This window comes from Rhinolophus sinicus, chromosome 17 (assembly GCF_057876585.1).
Source record: "Rhinolophus sinicus isolate RSI-liver-muscle chromosome 17, RSI-T2T, whole genome shotgun sequence".
Lineage (NCBI taxonomy): Eukaryota > Metazoa > Chordata > Mammalia > Chiroptera > Rhinolophidae > Rhinolophus > Rhinolophus sinicus.
In genome coordinates, this window is record NC_142517.1 from 167,990,767 (window position 1) to 168,018,396 (window position 27,630).

Below are 27,630 nucleotides of genomic sequence, written 5' to 3' on the forward strand. Positions count from 1 at the left end.
CCCCCTTTAACTTTAGCTCATCTACTATTGACTCTGCCATTCTCACTCCCTCTGTGAACTCCACCTTCTCCCAGCACTCCTGCCCCTGGATGCTTCTGGGAGAGGAATCCACAAATTCCTTTGGGGCTCCATCACTGGAGCAAGTTCTCAGTAGTTGGAGAAATCTGGACTGCAAACAGGAAGTTTTTGTACTTCTGGCTTCTGTGCCTGGAGCAAAAACTGCCGAGTCCACCTGGACTGCAAGAGAGAATGATAGAACAAAACTGACCTTCACTATCCCATCTGAAGCTTTTCTGTGTGGACATCCTGACCAAGTAGCACTCAGGGCTTCTCTTTCCAGAACTGGCATCTAGCATGCACGTCAGAACAGCCCCACAGTAAACTGTCAGGTTGGGACCTCCTAACTCCCCTCCCTCACTTTAAAAAACCTTGAGCGGGACATTTAAAAAATTATTTTGGATTTTTAAGTTTTCAAAGCATCTGAAGGCAGGGTGAGGGCCCAGGAGAAGCAGAGGCTGGTCCCATAGTCTCGAATTCCTTTTTTTCCTTCCTCAATGCCCAAGACCCCATCTTGCCCCTTTAGCTCACATGAGGGGCAAGAGGCAGTTTTCCTCGGCCTGCCTGGCCTTGTCAACGATACCCACTAGTCTTCAGGTCAGCGGGGAACTCCCTACCATGCGCCCAGAGCCCTTGCCCACGCGTGGGGGCACCGGGGTGCACACCCGCCCCTGCGCCGGCAGAGGGGATGTGGCCAGCCTCGAGGATGACCTCGTTCCGCCCGCCCCGAAGGCACCCTGACCCACCCTGCGGGGTGGGTAGCCCAATGGGCAGCCTCGCTCTGGAGGCGGGCTCAGGCCGGAAGCCACCCCGCGGCACAGCAGCCCCGCGAGACGGCGCCCTCGCCCCCGCCCTCTCAGGCACGGGCTCCGCGGCCAAGGGCGGCAGGGGCCAGCCCGCCGGGTCCCCGCTGCGCTCTTTGTCCTGGCCGCGCGCGGGCGGACGCGTGCGCCCCCCAGGTGAACGGAGGCGCGGAGAGAGCGCGCGGGAGCGCGCGGGAACAGCTCGCGCCCGTCGACCGCCGGCGGCGCGCGCCCCTCCGCCAGGCAAGCAGCGAGCACGCGCGCCGCCACCGCGCCCGCCCCTCCCCCCGCGCTCGCCTCGGAACTTGCTGACTGCGCGGTCGGGAGGAGCCGAGCCGGGCGGCGGCGGCGGGAGGCCACAACGCGCGGGGGTCTCCCGCGTCCTCTCCGCCTCACCGGGAGCTCGCGCCCTCGCCCAGCCGAGCTCCCACCCCCCGTTTTTTCCGAAGGCGCTGGGCGGCGCCACCCTCCGGCCGGAGCCCGGCACTGCACAACCCCCTCCGACTTTCAATGTTCCACACTCCCCGGCCAGAGCCTCCTCGGCTTCTTTTTTTCCCTCCCCCCCCTTTCCCCCCCCCAGCTGCCTCCATTTCCTTAAGGAAGGGTATTTTTCTCTCTCCCTCCCCCACACCGTAGCGGCGCGGGAGCGGGCCGGGCGGGCGGCCGAGGTAAGGCGGCCGGGCCGGGGGGCCGCGTGGGGGGCGGCTGGGGCGGCGGCGGTGGGGGAGGGGGCGGGGGCGGGCAGCTTTGTTCGCGCCCGGCGCCCGCGCCTCCGGTGTCCGCGAGCCGCGGTGGGGCCGGCTGGGCTGCTCGCATCACTTGGCGCCCGGCGCGGCGAGCGCTGCCCGCGGCCCCCGCGCGGCCCTCCCCACAAAGGGCCGCGGAGCTGCGTGGCCGCCGCCGCCGGCCGCGGCTCGCCTCCTCGGACGCGGAAATTTGTTGCACTTCTTGGGGCTTTGTTTGTTTGTTTTTCTTCTGATTTTATTTTTTTCGTTATTTTGGACAAAATGTCGGTCCGTGATGTGAAAATTGAGCGAGCAACCTTGATGGTATTGGGAGCTTTGCAGAAGGTGCAGTTTGGATTCTGCTTTTTCCCAGGGTGGCAGCTCGGTCTTGGCCGGATGAATCTTCGCTGCTGGCTGTGGAAACGGCTAGAGCAGCTTGTTAGTTGATTTTTAAATTCCTAAGTGTTGTATTTAAAGGCTTACGTGCACAGAGGAGGAATCGCCACCTTAAATAAGCATATGGGCGATTAACAGGGTATGTTTTCCTCTCGGAAAGGGAATTTGGTAGCTTTGACCAGTGTCAGCGTGTAAATATTTAGACGTTATTAGTGACTTTTTAACATTTTTCAGCGAGATCTGTTATTTACTGTGTGTCATATGTTATTAATGTTCATTGCCTAAGTTCCCTGGCAAATCTGTTTCATGCCTTCTGAGAAAGTAGACAATTGATAGATTGTCCAAGGGATGGAAAAAAATGTGAGTGGGTTTTCTAACTTGAGTTCGGTAAATCCCTGAGCGCTGGCGTTGTGAGACACATCACCTCCCCTGTAACCTTGCTGTACGATGAGATAAGTGTGAACACTTTGAAGCGTTTTCATTAAAATATGGTTGTAGGTGAATATTAAGAGAAGAAAATGCTGTGGATTTATTTCTTAGGCTTAACGTTTCCTTTCTTCCCCTTTTTTCTTTTTACAAGTTTTCCAAGTAATAACTTCATCAAGATGTCCAGTGATAGGCAAAGGTCCGATGATGAGAGCCCCAGCACCAGCAGTGGTAGTTCAGATGCGGACCAGCGAGACCCAGCCGCTCCTGAGCCTGAAGAACAAGAAGAAAGAAAACCTTCTGCCACCCAGCAGAAGAAAAACACCAAACTGTCTAGCAAAACCACTGCTAAGTTATCCACTAGTGCTAAAAGGTAATGTATAAAAGAAGGATTAAGCACACTGTCAGGTTGTCTTCCAAATGGTTGGGCATTTTTGTTGGTTTTACAGTTGAAAAATATTTACTTCGTGATCTGTTTTATTTCTACTTGAATGAGTTGTCATTCTTTGAGTGGTATATGAGCCACCTCTCTAGAATTATACTTTTAAGCAAACTCATTCAGTACTTTGGTAACTTCAGTAAGTGTCCTTGAGTAGAGAGATTGGACTAACATTCTGACAGATTGTTTAAGGAGTTGGCAAGGAAAATTTGGTGAACCCAAATTAGCTGGTACATTGAAGATGTTCCTTTTTATGAGTCATACTCTTCTTCATTGAAATTGACACTGTTAGAGATCAGCAGTTCTTCTCTTCATGAAACTTAGTGATCAGAAACAATCACGTTTGCTAGAAATTTTGTAAATTCAAGGCCTTGGCTATATTTGAAAGCAGATTTAAAAATTGTGCTGCAAATCTGCTTTCAGTTTTCCAAACATGACTTTAAGTCATGCATCCCAGGTATTAGTTTTTGTAGCTAAATTATGGTTACGCCTCTGAATTCCTGTGAGGGCAAATAAAACTGAAAAGTAGCCATTTAACAATTTTAGGTGGCACTTGGTGATTGAAACTTTCATTGTCATTGTGCCCTTTACCTGTAAAACTTTTGGATATGTTTGACACTTTAACACGCAACAGCAGGAGAAACATTTTGTTGGGTGTAAGTGAAAAATCATTTGTTTCCTGCTGATTTTTATTATCTATGATGGTGAAAATAATATTCTGTCAAATGGCACTCCATCAGTGGTACCAGTGGAATATCCATGAATTCTAGTAATTATACGTCAAATGTACCTATAGTATTAGTGACTATTGACATTTTATTGATCACCACCAAAGGAAAAAGAAAATCTAAAAACGCATCAAATACTGGTGTTCTATAGTGATTCAGAAGTACTCTTATTTTTCTATGGATTTTCATCTCTTGTATCAATAATCAAGTGTTAAGAATGAAAGTATTAAGTAACAACAGTGTTTGGAATAATTTACAATCTTTGTCAATTTATTGTAGTCCTGTTGAGGAATATATTAAACACATCTTAAGTTTTGAAAACATTTTAAATTTGAATAAAATAATGTAACTGCTTTTTTTGCCCTTTACTCAAATCTATATAATTTATTCACCTTTCCCCCCAAGTTTATTAAATTTAAGTGCTGTATTGTACTTAAGATCAGGGAAAATGGATATGGTTAAATAATGACAGAGTCCTTTGGAAGTTGTTCACTGGTGAAGATGTTTGAAAATTTTAAACTTTTTTTTGACAGATAAAATGTTGTCAAAACTATTAATGTGCAAGAGCCTGAGCTTGTTAATTCTTACCTCACCTCAGTAAAAGTGACTTCAAGCCATTGTCAAATATTCTGGTGCTTTCCCTCCTCCCTTCTTGTCTCATTTGCATATAAGCTTGAAAAGAGAATTTCTTTGGTAAAAAGTGTTTTAAAATGGATTTTATATCTTTTACTGAGTGCTGGTGGAGGACTATTTCTCTAATCAGGTGTAAATGTCTTACTTATTTACAGTAGCAAGTGAGAAAAAAAGCTGCAAAGTTTCTGTTAAGGGATTTGGGTTATGCCTCTGAGAACAAAGAGGAAGCAGCCATGTTAGCATTACTGAAGGCAAAGCCAGCCTTGCATTTAACTGCATGGTGGTAGAGGGCAGTGTAATTCCCCGGTTATTCTGTAGACTATCTCAAATCCTTTTTGTCTGTTCTCATTTCACTAACAGAATTCAGAAGGAGCTAGCTGAAATAACCCTTGATCCTCCTCCTAACTGCAGGTAAGACACTAATTTTGTTTTTCTAATTTCAAATTGTGGAAAAATACCAAGCGATTAATGGATCGTCCTTGGATGTATGTTCTGCAAAAGAGGCTACAGTTGCTTCTTTTCAGGTTTTCAAGTAAATTAAACAAAAAATTTCTAATGGGAATTACGTAAATTTGAGAGGAAAAAAATACTTTTTTAAGTCATACATTTTGGACTTACGCATATACTGATTTTGTGCTTCTTACTGAGATTGGTATGAACGGTGCTGATTTTTGTTCTGTTGTGATATTTCTGTAGTGTGTTTATTTAGAAGTATATTATTCCAGAACTTCTAAAATTTTGCTAAGTTTTAAAGTTACTGCTTGTGTGCAATCTGAACTGACCTTCCAAATTTAGAAATTGCTGAATGTGTTATAAAATGTAAATGCAGTAAACAGGAGAGTAGTTGTTTCTGTTTGATTTATTCAGTAACTTGCCTTAAGGACAAATTTTATGTGCTAAGCTAATGGTTTTAGTTGTTTTCTAGAGAATGCATTGTTGGAATTATTTACATTTTAATCAAATATCTTAATTACTTGGGGAATGCTTAGTAATTTAGGTACTCGCAGTATGTATGACAAGCAGTAAATGAATTGGAATTTATTGGAAGAATTCATTTCTATGAAACTCGTGTTGAGTAATTTGAGGTTGGCATAAGATACATTACAATAACTGGTTGACAATTTTTTGTTTGAAATACTTTTTTCAATTCATCTTACTTAGTGCTTTGTGTGACTGTATGGCTTCCAGAATTCATCTAACTTAGAAAAACAGTCTGGTAGATAACTTCATAGAGATAAGTGGTCAAGAATGTGAGTGGCTCCTAGAAATAAGGCCGTGTTATGGTTTGATAGGAAAATGTTTACTTGTCTTACCTGTATTTTTGCTGCAAGTTGTGTTCACTTGTGATGATGATCAGATCTATCTCTGAAGTCTATTTGAGATACAATAGGGTATTACCCAATTGCTGCTTGTTTGCGTTAACCAGATCTTCAGATAAGGTATCTGATCCTGATTTATCCAGTGAATTAACAGTTTTGTTCATATTTGTAATCAGCCATTTCCTTTAAAGTAGAAAACATGAATGTAAATTAATTTTAAACAGATAGTGTTATGTTTGATTTGAAAGTATTACTTATGAGCTGCACTGTCTCATAATGTAGCCATAGCCACTTGTGGCTATTGACCAGTTCACATTAGTCCAAAATGAGATATGCTCTCAGTGTGAAATACTCATCAGATTTTGAAAACAGTATGAAGAAAAGAATGTAAAATATCTTGAGCTTTTTAAAAAAGATTTGTTACATGTTGAAATGATAATATTTTGGATACATTGTGTTATATAAAATACGTTTTAAAATTAATTTCACTTTTACTTTGTACAAATTTAATGTGGTTATTAGAAAATTTTAAATTCCGTATGTGGCTTGTATTCTATTTCTATTGAATAGCACCGCTTTAGAGAATAAATAAATCAAAGTATTTCTAGGCTTCTAAGTGGTGTGTCAAATCTGTAGCCATTTGGGGGGGGGGGTCAACTTAAATTTGCTCTCTGGAAGAATCACTTAAATTGCAGAGTGTATTGTGATATTTCCCATTATAAAAGATGTAATGATCTATCAATTTAAAACTCTTAAATGTTTTAAAATTGCATGTAAGGTCAAACATTTTTGAAGGTTTCTTCTTTTGATTTTTCTGCAAAAGGTGCAAACTAGTGTACCTGCATAAATCTAGAGCCCAGTTGACATGTGTTGAATGCCCTTAGAGCAGTAGCGTAGTGTTGCAGTTGCTGAAGAAATACCCTTTGCAGTTTAACCTAGGAATGGTTCCACAAGGTCACTGAGGATTATTTTAGAGGAAGTAGAATCTTTCTAGGAGATAGAAAGTTTAGTTTGTTTTTATTCTCTTTGAATACCAGATTTCATTTCAGTCCATGGGATAGCACTTCACATTTAGGGATTAGACTAGTGAAATAGCAAACCTTTGGTCTTGCTTGTGAACAAAACCCTGGAATACATCATCTCTGCTTTCCCTTGTCACAACTTACGTTTACTGTCAACTATTGCAGTTGACATCTTTTATTCTCTAGTTCTTTTTATATGAGTTTCTTTGTGCCTGTGTGAGTGATTAAAGGAAAAACAAAATGAGTCTTAGTCTAGGACTGGGAAAAGTTGTTTCTTACTAGTTTGGGGACAGTCTTCTTCCATATATGCCTGACATGGGATATATCCAGATGCTATGTGTGTTTTATTATAAGTGTCTTCAGATTCTTTTGGGTAGAATATCTAGTCTTTGCCCGTGAGCAGGAATTTGGAATATTAAGTGTTTAGAGGAGGCATTTTAGGATTTTTGACAGCTGAGTCCAAATTTGTATTGTATTTTTACTTTCATGTCAGGTATGTGACAGATTGTGGTGTTCTTATAATTCACAGGTGCATTGGTGAGAATTTTAGCTTTATGATGATTGTATAGTTTAAATTAAATGATTAAAATAGATTTTATATTAATAAATTCTAGAATATCTGAATTCATATTGCCTGAAATTGATAAAACCTAATTCTTTTGACTTTCATGTGTAGTTAACTAATCAGAATTCCATTATGGGTTTTAATATAATTTTTACAAGCTTGGAGTATCTCAGGCCAAAGTATCCTAAACATAGGGATACAATATTTTGTGACTTCAATTTATAATCTTTACATACTATATTCTAGCTTAGAGTATAAACTGTTGATATACCAATAAGAATGAAAGGAAATTGTGTTTCTGGTATTTCCTTATCTGTTTTTAGAGAAAGTTGTTGACTAGAATTATTGGGGGAGGTGCTGTTAAGACATTGATATTCCACCTGTTGCCCACAGTGTGTCCTTCTCTCTCAGTTACCACTTGTACAAGCTACAAAAGTATGGAAAGATGCTGAATTTTTAACTTATAAATGAGAAAGCACAAATATGTGCTCTTAAAATATTCTGTAATATGTGCAGGTTGAATCTGTGTTAAAGTAGATATTCGGGGACATTTATAAATAATTTTTGAATGTGGGAAAGGTTTATTGGAAGGAGGTGTTCGGTATCAAGTTAAAGTACTAATATGTTTATATGCAAAACCTGAAAGCAGGTACTATAAATAATACTAGCAAATTTTGCTAACTTCCTTTTTAAAAAAAATTTAATAAAAGAAGCAGTTACGTTCTAAACCAGAAGTTGGCAGACGCTGATTTACTCATCAGCTTAACTGTCTAACTATGGATGAACTCTACCTCTACCTCCTTTTGAGGATTACCACTACTTTACACCACTTTCTAGGGTAGACTAGAACTTTGCTGCTCAAAGGGTGATCTTCAGACCAGTAGCATCTGCATCATAGGTGAGATTGTTAGACATGAAGAAATTTGTCTCCCATTCCTGCAGAAGTACTGAATCAGAATCTGAATGTCAGCAAGATGCCCAGGTCAATTGTGTGTACTCGTATATTAAGGTTTGAAAAGCACTGGTACTGGAGCTAGACTGTCTGGGTTCATATCCCTCCCTGCTCTGACACTTATTAGCTGTTTATCTTGGATAACTTATGGGATATTTCTCTCTTTTAGTTTCCTTAGTTGTGAAATGGAGATTAAAATGATACCCCCTTTATTGGTTTGTTGAGGATTATATGAGTTAATATGTTTTAAAGTTTTGTAACTGTAAATTGGGTCAATAAAGTGCCCACCGCATGATTAAAGTAGGAGAGGCAGTTTCATCCTACCATAGGAATAATTTCATTTTCATCAATTTAGTACCTATTTATGGAGAACATAGCAACAAGTTTGTTTGAGGTTAGGAAAAGCAGTTCCTTGAAACTTGAATAAAAAAGAAAATAAACGTGAGAATATTGGACAAAGATGAACAAATAGTATATGCCCTTCAAAGGAAAATGCGTAAGGTTAATGATAACTTAGTTCAATAGAGAATGCTTTGACTGTCCAGGAAATTATGAAACTTTTTAAAATAAGGGTGATAGTTATGCTTCCCATTTTAAATATTTTATTATAAAAATTTGTAGTTTTATTGAGAATGAGATTGTATCAGTATTTGTAAAATTTAGACTCTGAATTGATATAGTTACCAGCTACCTAAACATAGTATTCTTTCCTTGTCTGTGATCTAAGGACAGGCTTGGGAAGCTTTTTCTAATTGATTTATGAAGGCAGGTCATGATCAAAATAACGTGATCAAAATAATCTACATAGCTTTGTTGCTTGCTTATACAGTACTGCTTGATTTTAAACCCTCCTATATAGATAGATTGCCTTTTCTTTTTTACTTATACATTCAACGGTATTGTTTAGACAGTGATGTGAGTGTACTCTATTGTATAAAACAAAATTATCCCCTGAATCATCTAGTCCTTTTATTTTCAGCTCTTCAAAAGAAAAGAATCCTGAACTCCCTTTTTATAAAAACTAATTCATAATTGGAAGCTTGATTTGTAAAACAGAGAAGTACAGAACTACTCTGAATGAAGGTGTTTTCCATCCCACCCTACTGTGGTCATTTACCAATGCATAGTTCTTATTAGTTTATTATTAATTACATCTTGACATCCACATAGACCTCAAAAAGGAGGATTTTCTTGGCCTTTGAACATTCTAATAATTTTAAATATTTTAATTTTCAGTAAATTAATAGTTGCTTCACCACAAGTGTAATGCATAATATAGCTGTATACTATAATTATTTACTTGTTTGTCTGCCTTCTGTAAGAGTTAATGTTCCTTTGAAAGGAAGATTGTCATACATTTTTTTGTATCTCTTCACATAGTGTTTTGCATGTGAAGATTTGTTAATAAATAAATTGAAGTCTCAAATTCACAGGAATAAAAATTCAGGCAAAACAATGACTTTAGAATGGAGAAAATCTATTAAATATCCCATATGTTATTTACTTAAGATAGATAATCACAAGAAGCCTAATTATTTCCCTCATATATGTCAGTGTAGCAGAAGGACTCAGTACTATTGCAACTAAAAACTTTTTTCCAAGGGAATGATGTGGTTGATAACAGTATTCTTCCCCCCAAATAGGTTATATTTTATTAGGAATCTATTAGCTCAGTACAGATAATGTAATTAGAAAGTGGATGAACACTGTGCATTTATTATACAAAAGTTATATGGTTACTTTCCAGCTGCATGCAACACTCCCAAGTTGTTTTGTTCTTTCTATAGGAAACGATTTGGTACCTCATTCCCTCGAATGAGTTGCTATAACAGGTAGATATGTTTAGTCATAACAAAATCAACAAATCATTCTTACTTATAGTGCCAGGGCATTCTGATTGAGAATGGAGAACTTCATCTGTCATTCTCATCTTCTCTACAAAATTGAGATTAAAAAACAATAAACTGCTTGTAGATACAGAGAAATAGGAAATGACTTTTTTCTTTTCCCTACTGGGGAAAAGTATACTTGGCATTTTATTACAGTCTAGAAAAAGAAACATCATTAAACTTCTAATCCTTTGCCTCTGGATGAGTAGTTCTCAACTGGGTGCCATTTTTGCCTCCCTGCTTGCCTCCCAAACAATTTGCGATGCCCAGGAGACTTTTTTGCTTTTCATAAGGAGGGGGCTGCTGACCTTTAGTGAGTAGAGGTCAGGTGTACTGCAATACCTAGGACAACCCCCCATAACAAAGAATGTAGATAGTCTACCACCTTGCGTCTTGAAAGTTTGCATAGTTTGCTTTTTACCATTTTCCTATCTTATTAGTGATGCCTGCTTAATATATTCTCCTACACTTTCCTCAGAGCTGGTGTCCCCACCTCCCACTACTCTTGTGCTGTATTTTATATTATCTGATGTATGTGTATACTATTTTTTATAACACACACACATATCTATATGTGAACCTACAGAATGGCTCCCTTGAGTACCTGATAAATTATGGTCTATTGAGGCCAGAAATGCTTACAGCAGTATTTTTATTTCTTTTATGTTTTCTAGTTAATTATACCCCCACATAATTTAACTTTAGGCTGATTGTTTCTGTGTTCTACTAGGAAGATTGAAGTACCATAAAAGAGAACTACTATTGAAAAATCATCAAAATTCAGTTTTACATTGAATTATAAACAGGTTAGAAACCCATGCTCTTTATTTGGCTTTTCTTTTATTTTTTTGAATTAAAGTTTATTGGGGTGACAATTGTTGGTAAAGTTACATAGATTTCAGTTGTACAATTCTGTAATACATTATCTATATATCATATTGTATGTTCACCACCCAGAGTCAGGTCTCTTTCCATCACCATATATTTGATCCCGTTTACCTTCATCTACCACCTCCCCCCTTACCCTCTGGTAACCACTAAACTATTGTCTGTGTCTATGAGTTTTTGTTTCTCATTTGTTTGTCTTGTTCTTTTGTTGTTTTTGGTTTATATACCGCATATCAGTGACATCACATGGTTCTCTGCTTTTTCTGTCTGACTTATTTCACTCAGCATTATAATCTCAAGATCCATCCATGTTGTTGCAAATGTTATTATTCCATCTTTTCTTACGGCCGAATAGTATTCCATTGTGTATATATACCACAACTTCTTTATCCATTCATCTATCGAAGGACATTTTGGTTGTTTCCATGTCTTGGCCACCGTAAAGAAAGCTGCAATGAACATTGGTGCACACTTGTCTTTATAGATAAATGTTTTCAGATTTTTTGGGTAGATATCCGGGAGAGGGATTGCTGGGTCATATGGTAATTCTATTCGTAATTTTTTGAGGAACCGCCACACTGCCTTCCATAACGGCTGCACCAGTCTGCATTCCCACCAACAGTGTATGAGGGTTCCTTTTTCTCCACAGCCTCTCCAACACTTGTTACTATTTGTCTTGTTGATGATAGCCATTCTGACTGGGGTGAGGTGACATCTCATTGTGGTTTTGATTTGCATTTCTCTGATGATTAGTGATGTTGAGCATTTGGATTTTATTTTCATTAAGACAATATGGAGATTTTTTTTTTGTTTTTATTGTTAACAAGTCCGCAGTCATTTTTATTTCAAATGCTTAGAGCTAGTTGTGTTTCAGAATGCAGACATTTTCAGATTTTAGAAAGGGAATATGATGTGCTTTTTGTATTTTATATAACATAATCAAAGAGTACTCCCTAATCATACATGTGCATATTTCTACACACAAAAAAAGGTGTGAGTATTCATAGTAAGTGGGATACATAGAGACTACAAAGAGTTTCAGGTTAGGTCATGTTTGATGTTACTGCCAAATTACTTCTAATGTTTAAAAAAAAAAAAAAAAAAGCTTTGATAATCAGAGCTTTTGGGATTCCAGAATGGTGTATAAGCAGTTGTGACCCTATACTTACTACTTCTTTTGCAATGACAAATTACTAGTTAGTTTACTCACAGTGAAAATGTGTTGTAAAGTCTTGCTCTGCTTTCCTTTCTTTTACCTGTTTCCTAATAGCCCTCTTCAGTTTCTCAGTTGTTATTTTTTGGATCATGGCTTTTTTTGTTGTTGTGTAACTTGTATCCTTTAGAAGAAAAGAATTTAGACATTTGATTTTAGAATTCTTTCCCCTTAAGGAGAAATTATAATACCAGTTTCTTTTCAAATTATTCTGTTCATATTGGATTACTTTTCCACTTTGCTATCAGATATTCTCTTTTAATCATTCCATTTAGTCTAGATTAACAGAATTATACAGAAAGGAAGATATCCTTTAATATTTAAACATAGGACTTGCCATTTTTATGTATGTATTTTGTCTTGTAATGTTTGAGTGTAATTTGTTGTAAAAGGAAATGCTAAATTTTGCTAGCTGTGTTGCATTAACAAACTTAGAAGGCTTATAACACATCAACATATAAAGGTTTGCTCATATGAACTCTCCTGGGTGGGTCTTCCACGTGTTGACTCAGATCTATGCTGGTTGTGTCTTCCAGCCCTGCCGTTTGGAACATTTGTTCAGGCAAGAGAGCTGGAGGGTCATGTGCTAACTTTCAAGTGCTTTGGTCTGGAAGTAAGACATGAATTAATCACATGGCCTCAGCTAACTGCTCGGTGGCTGGAAAATGTGCAGGAGCATATGGGGATTCAGTGAGAAATCAGTTTCTAATCAGTTTCTCTGCTGCAAAGGATACATACTTCATGAATAAGATGACTCGCACTGTCACTTCAAAAGAGGAAAGAGGAAATAATTGCACACCCAGCCTGACACTGTACTCTGATCCATAGTATAGTACCTATTGATACACTATTTTAATTCCCAAAACAACCCTATAAAGAAGTATCATTCTTGTTAAAATTTCAAAACTGAATCAGGGTTGTTGAGAAAATTGCCAAATGTCACATATGTAGTGCATATACACAACTGATCAAGGACAAAAAACTAGGTTTACTTTTGATACGGAGGGAAGCACTTTTGTGTAGTGCTGCTCGAAAAATCTGGTAGAAGCATTCAGAGTTGATATTGGTCTGTAGGTGCATGCTTAGTGTAAATAAATCTCATTTGTTTGTATATAGTCTCTTGAAGGATTCAAAGTACTATTTCTGTAGGGTTTTAGAACTCAACAAGTAAGGTCCAGATGGTAAGTTGGAGAAAGAAGTGAGTTTCCTTTGGCTTGGGAGTACTAGGCTCTTATTGTTTTTATTTATTTACTTTTTAAAAATTATTTAGAAGCATTTTCTTTTCAGGGATCATTCCCCAGCTTGCCAGTTTTCTTGCCGTATTCCCTTTCCTTGTAAGAAAGGTAAGGGATTGAATATGATCATAACAGAAAAGGCAAATCTTTGTTCTCTGCCTTGTAGTTCTTTGTGTATGGCTTTCCTGTGGGCAAAGGAATAACTTTAAATCTACCTCTCCTTTTTTCCTCTGGGGTATTGTGAAGCAGTCCATGTTTATGAATTGCTTTGAAGTTGGAAAAAATCTCTTTGCAGATAAAAATTTTTAGCTTTATGGAGAAAAGCCTCAGTCACACAGGATTTTAGGAGAATTTTAATGTTGATTTCTTAGCAATGCTACTTAATATTTTTTAATACTTATACCAGATCTGATTTTTTTTTTTACAGAAATTTGGCTGTATATTAGATTCCTCTTAATTTTGTCTTGTTTTATATTTTCTCATAGTTTATTTAAGCACTGTTTTTCCTAAACTTGTGAATTTATACAAAAATTATCTGTAGATATTTGTATAGGGACTTGCTTTTTCTTATGCATCTCTGGAAGATGAGCTGCTCTGTCCACTTGGCAAAACAGATGCTTGTTCTCAGTGACCTGCGAGGTTTACATGGTTCATTTTACATTAATGGAAGTACTGAGTTTTACAAATCAGTCTGTGCCTTGCGTCTTGTCTAAATGAAATATTAAACTCTAAAGCTTTGAGTTTTTTCTCTCAACATTTCATGGGTTTTATAAAGTATACAGATAAACAGCATAAGCTTGTTTTTAGTGCCTATTTTGGATGTGATGGTCAGTAGGAAATGATTACCTTAAGAATAATAGCAGTAAGGTCAAATTTCTAGGATTATTTAAATTTTTAAGAATCCCAGTCCCCTTTATTTGGTGCTTGGAGTATATAATAATAGTTTTAATTTTATGGTTATTTGTAAGAAACAGCACTTTGAAAGCAATTGCAGTAGTGCTGTGTTCGTTCATTGTCCGAGGTGTAGTCTGCCTGTTTTGTAGGGAGTTGGAGCAGTTATGCCATTCAGAAGTTTCTTTGCTGCTTCACTGTCCCAGAGCAAATGTACTTTGTCATTCTGTTTAACTTCTTGCTTGTCTGGGGAAAAATAAAGACATCTCTAGTCTGAAATTGCTTTTGGGAGTATAGCTCCACATGTTTTCGTCTGAATGAAAGGCCTGGGGAAACATGAATTTTGTTACCTTTTTATTTTATTTTCCTTTACTTATAAATCATCATGATGATCCTCTTTTTACATCCATGTGTCTCACTTTTTATAAACAACATTCATTTCCTTTCTGAGGGTGGTTATTTGTAGTTCATTTTGCTATTTACAACCTTATAGGTCCTTTACAAATGGATCATTTTTTCACATTAAATTTTAGTAGGTCAAGAATCCATTTATTCAGGGTCCCCCTAGAGAATCGATCTCAGAAGATTGTGCCTACATATTTTTTTATAGCTTCCTATTGCTTTCTGTAGTCTTCCCAATTTAAACAGTAGCAACAACAAAATATAGAGGCTACCATAAGGCCTTGACTTTATGGTTTTATTTTTCACACTTGTTTCTAAGAGTGTTGGTTTTATTTGTTGCATTTGTGATGTATATATGCTTGTAGTAAATTTACTTGCTATCACAATGAGGAAAAGTCTGGCATTTGAAGGGTTCGAACACAAATTTAGATACATGTGATCAGCGTGGAATTCAATGACAATTTTAACTACTGTCCCTTTTTATTTTCTTTATTTTATTTACGCCAGTTTGTTTAAAAAATTAAAAGACATTTCTGTTATATCCTCCCAGATGCTTAATATTCCCATATCCATCAGAGGACTATGCCAAGTATTCATTTTGTTCTTTTTTAAACTCTAAAATAAACATGTTACAAATGATTGCTTTTCCCTCCTGCTGAGGTTTCTTAGTTTTTTAAGATTAACTTTTTCTTATGGAGAGCTTGAAATATATACGAAAGTAAACAGACTGGTATGATGAATCCCCATGTAATCTTCACCTAGTTTTAGTAGTTACCAGCCCTTGACCAATCTTGTTTCATCTATAACCCCTCTATTTTACCCTCCATATTACATTGAAACAAATCTCAGACATCATTTCATCTGTATTTTTAAATAACATATTTCAGTATGCATTTTCAAAAGATAAGGACTCCTTTTAACTTAACCACAATGTCATTAACAGGTCTAAAAATTTTATCCAAGTTCCTTAATCAGTCTTTTTAAATTTACTAATGTCTTATGAATGTCCTAGACAACCCCTCCCCTCAATTTATTTGAATCAGTTTTGAAATAGATACATTGTGATTGGTTGATATCTTTTATATCTCTTCTGATCTGTAAGTTCCTCTTTTTGTTTTTTGTTTTTCATTTTTGCTATTTATTTAGTGATGAAACTGGGCAGAGTTTCTCAGTCTGGATTTTGCTTCTTGCATTCCTATGGCGTAGTTTAATATCGTTCTTTGTGTTCAGTGTTTCTTGTAAATTTGGGAGTTAGGTCAAGAGGCTTGGTTTTCTCCTTTTTTTTTCTTTCTTTTCTTTTCCTTTCTTTTCTTCTCTTTTCCTTTTCTCTTTTTTTCAAAGGTGGTAGTGTGCTTTTCTATCAGGAGACACATAAGATCTGGTTGTCTTTGTGATGCTAGCAGCCATTGGAATACATCTCTAAAGAGACACCCACATCTTCTGTTTGGTTACCTAGTTTGTAAGTTACATAGTGAAAGCGGAATAAGTGCTTAATTCTTTCCCTTGTTTACCAGTTTTTCTTTTTTAAATCTTTTTCAAAATAACAAGTTTGTTTCCTAGTATCCTTTTCAGAATCATTGTTGTGTTTCAATCCATTGCACTACTTTAGTATATTGCCATTCTAATCCTTATAGATCTTCTTAATTTTAAGTAAACTTCAACTTAAATTGCTTTGCCTTAGGAAACTTTGGCTGTATTAAAATTGCATGGACATATTTGGTGGTAAAATCATGCAAATGCATGCATTCAACTTAACCATTGCCCTAGATGTTATTTTGAAAACTGAATACTTATTGAAGCTACTGTTTTAAACACTGTATTCTCCTAGCCACCTCTTCATCATTTGTCAAGGGCTAATTAATGTCTTAGCATTAGAATAACTGAAATATCTTTATTAGAACTAAAGTTCTATTTTTAAGTTCTGAATTAAAATAGATCAAAGTGGAATCCAAAGACCTTTATCAGAATCAGATTAATTTACCACGAGAATTAAATTGACAAATGAACCTTATTGTTATTAATATACAAGACAAAGCAACCTTCTTTGTCTATTTAGGGAGTTTCTCATCAGCGCCTTGCTTGGCATGTGGGGATGAGTGTGCTTTGTCTTGGAAGATGTTGAGCATCCTTGGACTCTACTGACTAAATGCTAGTAGGGCCCGCTCCCAGTATTGTGGCCACCAGAAACCACCTCCTCAGATTCCAAATGTCGTGGGAGAGGAAGGGTTATTACTTCCAGTTGCAAATTACTGGCTCGATTCCACATTGTAATGATAGTAAATCATTATGCTGTAGTTAAAAAAAAAAAAAGAAAATTGTATAGTGTTGCTTCAAGTAATGTATAATAATTTGTCATAGATTTCTTATGTAAAGCCTATCATGACCAAATATGTGTGATTTTGCTGCATATGTAATGTCTTCTATGCAAAAAATGGTATTTTCTTCCTCTAGCAATTTACTCTTTATTCCTCCCCCAAACTCTGAAATCTCACACTGAATTTGAACTTCCTGCATGAGCTTAACATGTACATACACCTGCTCTCTTGCAAATAGGTATCTTTGTATATTCCCTTGAGTTTAATTTTATTTATAGGAAAGCCTGTGTTCGTAACAGGATTTTTCTGCTACCCCCTTGTCTCAAACTGAACTTTTCCTTTTCTTGTGCTTCCGGTCTCTTTCTAATTATTAACCTTTTACTGTTTCTGAGATTTATTTTTAAAGCCCACTTAATTCTGTCATCTTTTCTCCCCTTATTCACTATCTGGCTTCTCATTTATCTTAGGTTATTGGGCCATGTATATAGCTACGTCTCCACTTTTTTGTCTTGGATTTTTTTCATTTTTTTTAAATTCGTTTTTTTCCTTTTCTATTTTATTTCAATAATGCCATTTGGTAATATAGCTATCAGTGTTTTCTTCATGACTTCTTTAATTTCTTTTTTGTTTTAGGTGCCCACCTTAGGTCTGTTTACTTTCAACTTCTTTTTTGACGTTCCTGAAATCTCTTCTATTTATTTCATCGTTAATATTTAGTATTTCTGAGTACGTGTACTATCTGTCCTTTTTTCACCTTTGTATCTTTTATCCCCTCTGATCTCCCCTGAGCACTCAAGGCCACATTTGTCAACTTTGCTTTTTGATTATGGAATTCCCTCAGAAATCTCAGTGGTTGTCCATCAAAGTTTTCTGCATTTGGCGCCTAACTTATCTTTATTTTTATCTTCCATTATGTATGAAAGCCCTATACTCGAGCAAAAGTGGCTTGTTTCCCATCCCCAGAGCATTACATGGGTTTTCTAGGCTCTGCATCTTTACCTTCTCTCATTGTATGGAATGGCTGTAATCCTCCAAATAGTAGTGATCCTTGTTAAGGAAGGCCCTTTTCAAATCCTACATCTTCTTGTGAAGACTTTTTCCTGCGCATTTCTTTTTGAGACAGTTAAGTATTTTTTATTTTTGCTGCTTGCCGCCTCTTGTTATGTGCCCTTTCTTCCCAACTGAACTGGGCACCAGGACTGGGTATGGATCTTTTGTTTCTTCATATTTTCAGCTCTTAATATAATGCTCTTGAACTACGTATTCAAATAATTTTAATGAACTTGCTAGTTGAAAGTAGTTCTGAAACTACCCAAATTCTCACAGTGCGGAGCACCACAGCAATCCTGCTGTTACCATACATCCTGGTTTATATCTGTTATGTTGGTGTAATTATTAATAGCATTCCCTTTCACTTTCAGAAATGCTCCAGCTGTATGGTAAATTATAGGGCCACTCTGATGCTATATGTGGGCAGTGTTCTGGTTGGACTTGGTGAATCAAGAGATTGTTATAATCAGCAATTATCCAAAGAAGAGATTCTGATATAGTTAGTCCAAGGCTGGTCTGAGAATGTGCATTTTAAGAAGTGTATCTCATAGGATCCAGGTACGAGCTACCCATTCCAATCATTTTTTGAGAAATAGTACTCAGAGGCGTGAGGTCTTAGTTGGGATGGGGAGAGTGGAAAAGAGGCAGGGTAGATAATGAAATACCATTTATTCTCTATGAAAGTAGAGAAGGACAGTTAAGATCATGTTTCTTACTTGATTTTAATGTCTAGTTATTTTTTACTTAAGCACCCCCTATACTTTGATTGCCTGTCATAATGGAAAGAAACATGTGGGAGGAGTCTGCTAAACATTCAAGTTTTGTATGTGTAGCTTATTGAGTTAATGAGGGCATGAAATTTTGGTGCAAACAGCTGAAAATAGAAGTAAATCAGAACATAGTAAGTTACAACTTTGGAGGATGATGGAATGAACTAAAAAAGCACCAGAGATATTCCTAAATCTCACTGATATGTGTTTTTATTTTATAAAAGACAAGAAAAATTAAAAAAAACTAACAGCTGTTTCTTTAGATAATGAAGAGGATGATTCATTTGAAAATATAAATTAGATCTGTGAAATAACTTAAAAGAATGTATACTTTTATTTATAAATTTATGGATAATACATTCTAAACTTCTAAGTGGCAGCTATTTCCCCATTTATCTTTTATTCTAGAGCATAGACAAAGATGGGAAAGGATCATAAATATTTTATTTATTTATTTATCTATTTATTTGTATTAGTTTCAGGTGTATACCTTAAACGTGTTTTGAGGCAAATATTATCTAAATCCCCAAGCACAATACCGTTACTACCAAAATGACAGTCTAATTTCATTGAGGAATAGGACTATTACAATTGTAAAAACAAGTAGAATTTATTTATTAGAAAAGAATAATACCCCTCAACAAAGGGATTTTGTTTTAAGACTGCAAAGAATGGCAATTCCCAGTCCTCTGACTGCAGCAAGAGACTAAAGAAGAAAAATGATTGAGCATTTCATGAAATACAAAATACGAAATAAAAGCATTTGGTATATTTTATCCTTCATCGGTTGGGTATGGACATTGGTTATGTTTCCACCTTTTGGCTACTGTAAGCAGTGCCGCTATGAACATTTGTGTATTAGCATTTATTTGAATACCTGTTTTCAGATCTTTGGGGTATATTCCTAGGAGTGGAATTGCTGTGTCATATGTTAATTATCTGTTTAATTTTTTGAGAAACTGCCAAACCTGTTTTTCACAAAGGCTGTACCATTTTACGTTTCCCACCAACAATGTATGAGGGTTCCAATTTCTCCACATCCTTGCCACACTTATTTTCTGTTATTTTGTTTCAGTTATTTTTTAATTATAGCCAGTCTAGTGGGTGTTAAGAGGTATCTTACTGCGGTTTGGGTTTCCATTTCCCTAATCAGTTGTGATATCATTTGGTATATTAAAACTCCCAAATTAAACACTGAAGTAGAAGCAAATTCTTCCTTAAAATAATAAAAATAGGCTTTTCTTTAACAAAAAGCCAATATTGTGTTTATTGAAAATATTTGTGAATAATGAGGGGGAAAAAAGTCAGGTGTGCCCCCATTATAGGTTTGTAATAACTGACTATAATATAAAGTTTGAAAAGATAAAAGGTATAAATATTGTGAAGGCAGAGACCGAATGAACCTTCCCCTCACCAAAAAAAATTGTCCTTTCTGTACATACAGGAAGGCCAGCTGACTCAGATAACGGGCTTTGAAGTTAGACAAATGCAAGTTCAAGTCTGAGCTCCACAAAGTAACTGAAAGGTTTTGAACAAGTTATTTACGTCCTCTCAGAAATGCAGATAATAATTGTTTCATTTGTTTTTTAGTATATTAGATATTACATACGTGATGCATGTTGTACATAATCGTAAACAGCAGTTGTTTTGTGGAAAAATAGATATGCTTATGAAAGAGCATTTTGAAAAATGAAGTGTTAGAACCAATTCTAACACAAAGATTTAAAAGTGAAAAACTGTTCTAGTCCACAAATAGTAATAATGAGTGGAACACAATAAGAAGTTATTACACGGGATAGTAATGATTTTACTTCTCTGATAAGACTAAGACTTTTGTGTTCAGCAACCATATTTTGCATTTTTCATTATCAAAATTTATCCCACTTTCTAGCACATAGAAGATACATATATATTTTTTAAAGTTATGTTCACTAGAAATTCAGATTGAGACTCCGTATATTTAAACACCTTTAAAAAAATAATCTGTTAAAGTAACTTTCCAAAACTGGAGTTAAGAATACTTATTAAATGAAATTAGTATAAATGAATAGTGACTTAAAAAATTGTTAATCACAGCTTTTACAATATATAAGCTCCAGATGAATGAAACCTAAAATATATTGTAAAAAATCAAACTGTTGGAAAACTGCGAAATGGGCATATTTATTGTTGGTTGATCCAGAACATCCCCACTGTACACTCTAAGGGGTGCCACTCACACTGCTCTGCTGTGCTAAACAGAATACAGTGTGAGTGACACCCCCTGGAGTTGTCCAGTGTGGTGGCCATGATTAGACTCTGCAGATTAACTTTAATTTTGAATCGATAAGTAAAATTATAAAGGAGGTGATTGACATTCCAGTCGGTAAAGCAGGTGCTATGAAAAGGAACAAAACTTTTAAACATACAGGAGAAATGTTTGCATCAGCATTACAAAGGATATGTATTGTTCATAAAGAGTTAGATCAGTGATAAATTTATCAAGATTCATATTGCTTGGATGAAGCATATAAATTAACACATGCTCTTAAAGAGGCAGGAACTAGAAACAACACTAGAGGGGTTGTACTCCCTGGCCTTTAAAAAAACCTACTGGAAACTATGAACCAACTCCTCAGAAAACTACATCAGCATAATATTTCAGGTTTAGGGGACCACAAAATTCCTTCCAAGCTCCAGAGTTTTATAAATGAATTAATTGCATTTAATGTAAATTAGTGTGAAGAAACAAGGTAAAATATGTCGCTTATTCAGGAAGGATAGGTGGGAGAGAAATAACCTCCCGAAAGAAAAGTCAAGAGCTTGTATGTTGAAGTAGAATTTAAAGAGCATCTTAAACAGCTGGAGAAAATAAAATAACATTTTTGCCTCGAGTCTTGGAAGTCCCCCGTCCCATTATGAATGTGTAGGGGAACAAGAAGTGGAAATATAACAAAAGAGGTGACTTGGAGAAGGGGTGTGTTGATGGAGCACCAGATAAGTAGGTTTGCTCAAGCACAATGGATGAAATAGGCAGAAAAGAAAAAAATAGAGCTTAGGCCTGAAGTGGCCTAATGAGACCTCTCAAAACTGAAGGTCAGGACCCTGACATGTGAGCGCAATAAGAAATCTCTGCAGGATATTGAAAAGAGGAGTTGGGATTTAGAAGTCACAGATTAGTTTATAACTTGAGTTGTGGTTAAAGAGATTTGGGTAACTCATTGACAAATGAATGGATGGATGGTTCTGGGGGAAAATAATCTGAATGCATTCACCTTTCAAATCTGATACATTGTTTTCAACTATGGATGAGGATATTTTACAATTTTAATTTTTAAATCCTCTATCTAGTAAGATGATACTGTCTTCACTATTAAATATTTGGTGATAAAAAATGTGATGTTTATCCATGTCTTTGGTTTTTAATAATGGAAGTTTACAAGGAAGAACTTTTCTAGCTGTTGGTGCATGGCATTTCAAGGAGTTGCCTATCACAAGTAGCAGGCAATGCAGTATCATAGAAGCCCAGTTGGCATCAGCTAGAGGTACATGTGGCCTTTCACATCTAGCTCACAAGTGACATTCCAGGAGCAGGTTGACTTTATGATCGGCCTACTAACCACCTTTTGGAATGGATTTGTTTTAAGGGATTGTTGTTTTAATGAAAATGTGTATCAGTTGTTGGCTGCGCGATAAAAGCACTAGTACATTAGTAAAATAATGTCTTCTGATCTATTTTCAAATATAATCTATATTGTATTTTAATATGTTTATTTTGTTCACTGCTGTTAGGGCATCCTAAGAGGTGTGTATGAAAATGTATGGAAAAGTGACGGGAAATGTAGATTGTATAAACTGACAGATATGTTTATTTTTTGTTGTTGTTAGTGACAAACTTTAGAAATGATTACGAATAAAAATCCTCGAAACTCATAGATTTAGATGTCATGATTTAGAACAGTGCTGTCCAGTAAAAATGTAATGCAAACCACATATGTAATTTTCAGTTTTCTAGCAGACACATTAAAAGTTAAAAAGAAATATGTGAAATTTTAATATATTTTATTAACTCCAATATCCTAAATTATTATTTCAAAGTGCAAACAATATAAAATTATTAATGAGCTATTTTACCAGTTTTGTTTTTTTTTGGTACAATGTGTTTGAAATCTGGTGTGTATTTTACACTTAGCATATATCAATTCAGACTAGCCACTTGGTAAGTGCTTAGTAACCACAGGTATGCACAGTGTTGGACAGGCATGGATTTAGAATATTTCCCTGTTTGTGTCTTTTTACCTATCATGGATTAACTTGTCCTTTATTCCCTCTTACTCCTTTTTATTGTGCATAGACATCAAGAACTGGGGCACACCCCAGTTTGTAAAAGGAAGATTAATAACCCTTCTTGGCTAGTGGTGATTACATGTTAAAGGTCTATAAGAGAGCTCGACACCCAGTACAGAGATGCAGGCTGTTTTCCAGAGGGTTTTGTTTTGAAACGTGTGTCTGCCCATGATGTTTTGTTGTTGGTATCTTATGGTAGTATATTCATAGGTTTTTGTTTGAGGGGGAATCTTCCTATTCTCTTTGAGGAGTGGACAGTATATCCTGAACATCCCTTTTGTAACAGGAAGTGTATGTAGCTTAATGGGGATTCCTAGATGGGGAGTTTATTTAGTAAGGAGCTTGTATTGGACTTAAATATATTTTCATTAGTTTTCTAAGCTGAAATGTCATTTGTTAAGAGTTTATATTTTTATATTAGCACCTTTTAAGGTAATGTATTTATGACTGTTTTATCTGGTAGATAATTTTGCCATTAGCAATACTCACGTTTCAGACAACCTCTAATGAGCAAATGTGGTGTTCTCTAGACATTTATAGAAATACTTTGTAAATAAGTTTAATTCAAATTATTTATATCTTTCTAAGAACTTCCTTCCAAGAGGGATAATATTTTCTCACAATATAAAATTGACTTAATCTAATTATAGTTAGACTTCATTTGATATGAACTTTAAATAAGATATAGTTCCCCGTTTTTTGGATTTGAGATTTTTATTCACTACCATAATTCCATAAGTTAGTTTGCTGTTTTTGAACACGAAATTTGATTATTAAAATGCTCATAAAACAATTTATTTGGTTGCACATAGTAAATACATGATAGAACCAAACTGTTTTCCAAGACTTCTGGTCTTGTACATTTTGTTTGCCATTTCACTTTTTGTGTGTGTTGAGTTACAATAACAAGTGTCAATTTCAGCGATGCATGCCCATTTGAAACAACAGCTATTACTTACTGACTATGCGAGGCACTTTGCTAGGTGATTTACATGTATTATTTCTCAATTCTCTCATTATCATCTTTTTAGAAATGAGAAGAATAAATCTTTGAGAGATTATGTAACTCGTCTAAAGACACACTAATTAATGATGGAAGCAAGATTAAAACTCAGGACTGTCTGATTCAAAAGATAATGCTGTTCATCATACTGCCTTAGATACTGTGACGGCAGGAGGTATGAATATGTGTGTGTGCAGGAGTGAGAATGTATCTGCAGGCTTGGGCAGAAGAGAGAAGGATAATCAGTTTAGCACAATAGTCTGTAGCAAGGAGTACTTTTAAATTTATGTTTGTGTTGTATGCATATGCTTAGGGCTTATTTCTTTTTAAAGAGACCAAGGCATTATATAGTCTGCTTTAGTGTGAAAAACAACAATGTGTATTATATTGTAAGTGACAACCAAGGCCGCTGTTGCTTCTTGGGCTTTTGCCAACTGTAGTTTTGAAAGCTAGTATTTGTTAAATCTTAAGGTAGACTGTATCTTACACAGAAAATGTTTTGAAAAAATTTTAAATGAAACACGAGTTTATATTTGCAAATACTTGCATACTGGCAGAGCCTATCAGCCAAACTCAGCACTGTGTTTGTGTGTGAATTATTATTATTTTTTAATTATTATTTTTTTTATTGGGGAAGGGGAACAGGATTTTATTGGGGAACAGTGTGTACTTCCAGGCCTTTTTTCCAAGTCAAGTTGTTGTCCTTTCGATCTTAGTTGTGGAGGGTGCTGTTCAGCTTCAAGTTGTTGTCCTTTCAGTCTTAGTTGTGGAGGGCGCAGCTCAGCTCCAGGTCCAGTTGCCGTTGCTAGTTGCAGGGGGCACAGCCCACCATCCCTTGTGGGAGTCGAACCGGCAACCTTGTGGTTGAGAGGACGCACTCCAACCAACGGAGCCATCTGGGAGCTCAGCGGCAGCTCAGCTCAAGGTGCCATGTTCAATCTTAGTTGCAGGGGGCAGAGCCCACCACCATCCCTTGAGGGACTTGAGGAATTGAACCGGCAACCTTGTGGTTGAGAGCCCACTGGCCCATGTGGGAATCGAACCGGCAGCCTTTGGAGTTAGGAGCATGGAGCTCTAACCGCCTGAGCCACTGGGCCGGCCCGTGTGTGAATTATTTTTAAAAATTGACTTTAAATACCTGTATCAGGAGTCATTTGGTTGCAGTAGAAGAAAACCCAAACCAAACTGGCTTAAGAAAATCATGAATTTGTTGGTGTAATTAAATAATGGCAAAACCGAATAAGTTGTTTCACATAATTGAAAAGTTCAAGGCAGAGTTGGCCTTAGGCATGCCATCAGCATCTGACTTACCTCTCCATCTGTTACCCTGTTTCCCCGAAAATAAGTCGGATAATCAGCTCCAATGCATCTTTTGGAGCAAAAATTAATATAATATGTAATATAATATAACACTGGGTCTTATATTAATTTTTGCTCCAAAAGACGCATTGGAGCTGATTGTCCGGCTAGGTCTTATTTTCAGGGAAACAGGGTACCTCTCTCCATTATTAGACAGGCTTTCTAGTTGCAGTCATAAGATAACTGCTCCTACCTCCCATCTACATCCTTTTGGTACAGATATAGTGTGAAGTAGTGTGAAAGTCCTGGCCTCAGTATTTTCATCCGAAGTCTAACTGCATCTCATTAACTCTAATTGGGTTCATCCATGAATCAGTCACAATGGGATAAGTGGAGCTGGGGTGAAATATTCATATGGCTCATTCTTAGGTGAATATTCTATCCCTGAGACTTGGGTAGCATTCACTCCGCTGGAAGCATATGTAGGTTATGAGAAGGGCTGCAAATGTGAAATGGTTACCACAAGTCAAGTGAATGGACCTGACTAGCAAAATCAGTAGGTGCCTCTTTTGGAGTGGCAGGCGTTCTCCATAGTCCTCATTCTTCCCAGTATGCTGGCTTCCTTAAATTACTTATTTACACTACCTGCTGGGCAGTTGAGAGCATTTGGGTTTGATTCCCTTGGCTTATAGTTTCCTGTTAAAGAACTGTTGAAGAATTTGGGGTGGTTATATAAATCTACATTTTTTCTCTATTGCATTTCACAGATCTGTTTTTATAACTTTAATTTTGGATATCTGTGTTAAATATTTTTTTATGAATATGAAATTACATTTGTTTGAGTTGTGGAATGGCAAAAATGTTTGCAAAGGGGGTAGGGTTAATTAGATTTTTGAATGACTTTACCAAAACAAGTTTATAGGCATACCCTGTTTTATTGTACTTCCTTTATTTCGTCTTGCAGATGTATTTTCATCAACATCGAGGTAAGACCCTCCATGAGCAAAAAGATAGTGTAATTCACTGAAGCTCAGATGGTGGTTAGCATTTTTTAGCAATAAAGTATTTTTAAATTAAGGTGTGTACATTTTTTTAGACATTATGCTCTTTCACACTTAATAGACTACAGTATAGTGTAAACTTTTATACGCACTGGCAAACCAAAGAAATTGTGATTCACTTTATTGGGATATTTGCTTTATTGCGGTGGTCTGAAAGGGAACCTGCAGTATCTCCAAGGTATGCACGTACTTTTTGGTTAAACCTCAGCTAGATGTCTTGAATTGCTTCTGTTAGTTTTCCTGAAGAGCCTATAGCTAGGATTTTGGTTTGTATGTATAGTTACAACTAAAACAAGATACTGATCCTAATTGCCAGTGGTTGGGCTGAGGGTTAGGTGGCTGCCACAGCTGGAAGGAGAAGGTCCAAGCTTAGTCTTTCTGTAGCAACAAAATCAGGAGGCATTTCTATTTTCTAGAGCCCTTACTCTGAGAGCAAGCCAGAATGGGAGGGTGTGGAGAGGCGCAAGTTTGTGACACTATTTGGGATTTGTGTTAACAGAGTGAAGCTAGACTTACTTGAGCACCACTAACGGAGAAAAAATTCCCCTGACAGGATTCTCTTGCACTGGCATTAGATTCAGAGGCTAGGGTTTGCTCTCATAGGCATGTCTTCACTTATTTTAAAGGCTCTCCTCTCTGTTGAGTGTCTATTTTATATTGTCCATGTTGATTGTGATTTCAGATTTTGTCAACTTCCACTCATTGCCATTCTAGATTCCATGAAGGCTAAAATTCTGAGGTATAGGGTAGCCAGATAAAATACAGGACACCTAATTTTATCTGAATTTCATATAAACAACAAGTAAATTGTTGTTTATATGTCCCAAATATACATGAGATATACTTACACTAAATATTCCTTGTTTATCTAAAATTCAGATTTAACTAGATGTCCTGTTTTTCTTTAACTTTTTATTTTGAGATAATTGTAGATTTGTATGCAGTTGTATGAAATAAATCAGAGAGGTCATCCTGTATTTTTATTTGCTAAATCTGGCACCCTTCTTTGGGTCTTTTCGTCATAAGGCAACCCAATGTCAAAACATTTGTGTTTTGCAAATAGTAAAATATTAGAAACTCTTGGGGATCCTTCTAATGCTTCAGGTAATACTCATTTCTGAAAGAATAATCTTTGAGTAAGGTACTACTGGTACTTCAGCACTCAAAATTTCAGAATGAAATTACTTTAAAAGCCATGCAACATTTAGAATATTTAATAATTT

General features: G+C 36.7%; 1 protein-coding gene across 14 annotated transcripts in view; it reads left to right on the forward strand.

Annotated features, from left to right (window-relative positions):
• Positions 1-755: 755 nt before the first annotated feature.
• Positions 756-27,630, forward strand: part of UBE2E3 (ubiquitin conjugating enzyme E2 E3) — an 80,683-nt gene continuing 53,808 nt past the window's right edge. For 2 of the 14 annotated variants that reach the window (XR_012498341.2, XR_012498340.2), the window contains exons 1-3: positions 756-1,528; positions 2,562-2,780; positions 4,568-4,618. Coding sequence is in view for 12 of the 14 variants with exons in the window: in XM_074338789.2 (XP_074194890.1) it covers positions 2,587-2,780; positions 4,568-4,618 (245 nt within the window). In the remaining 2 variants the exon portion in view is untranslated. Of the gene's footprint in view, positions 1,529-1,672; positions 2,121-2,561; positions 2,781-4,567; positions 4,619-27,630 lie in introns of those variants that run through there. The other 12 variants (XM_074338745.2, XM_074338765.2, XM_074338789.2 and 9 more) reach the window with 11 other exon arrangements.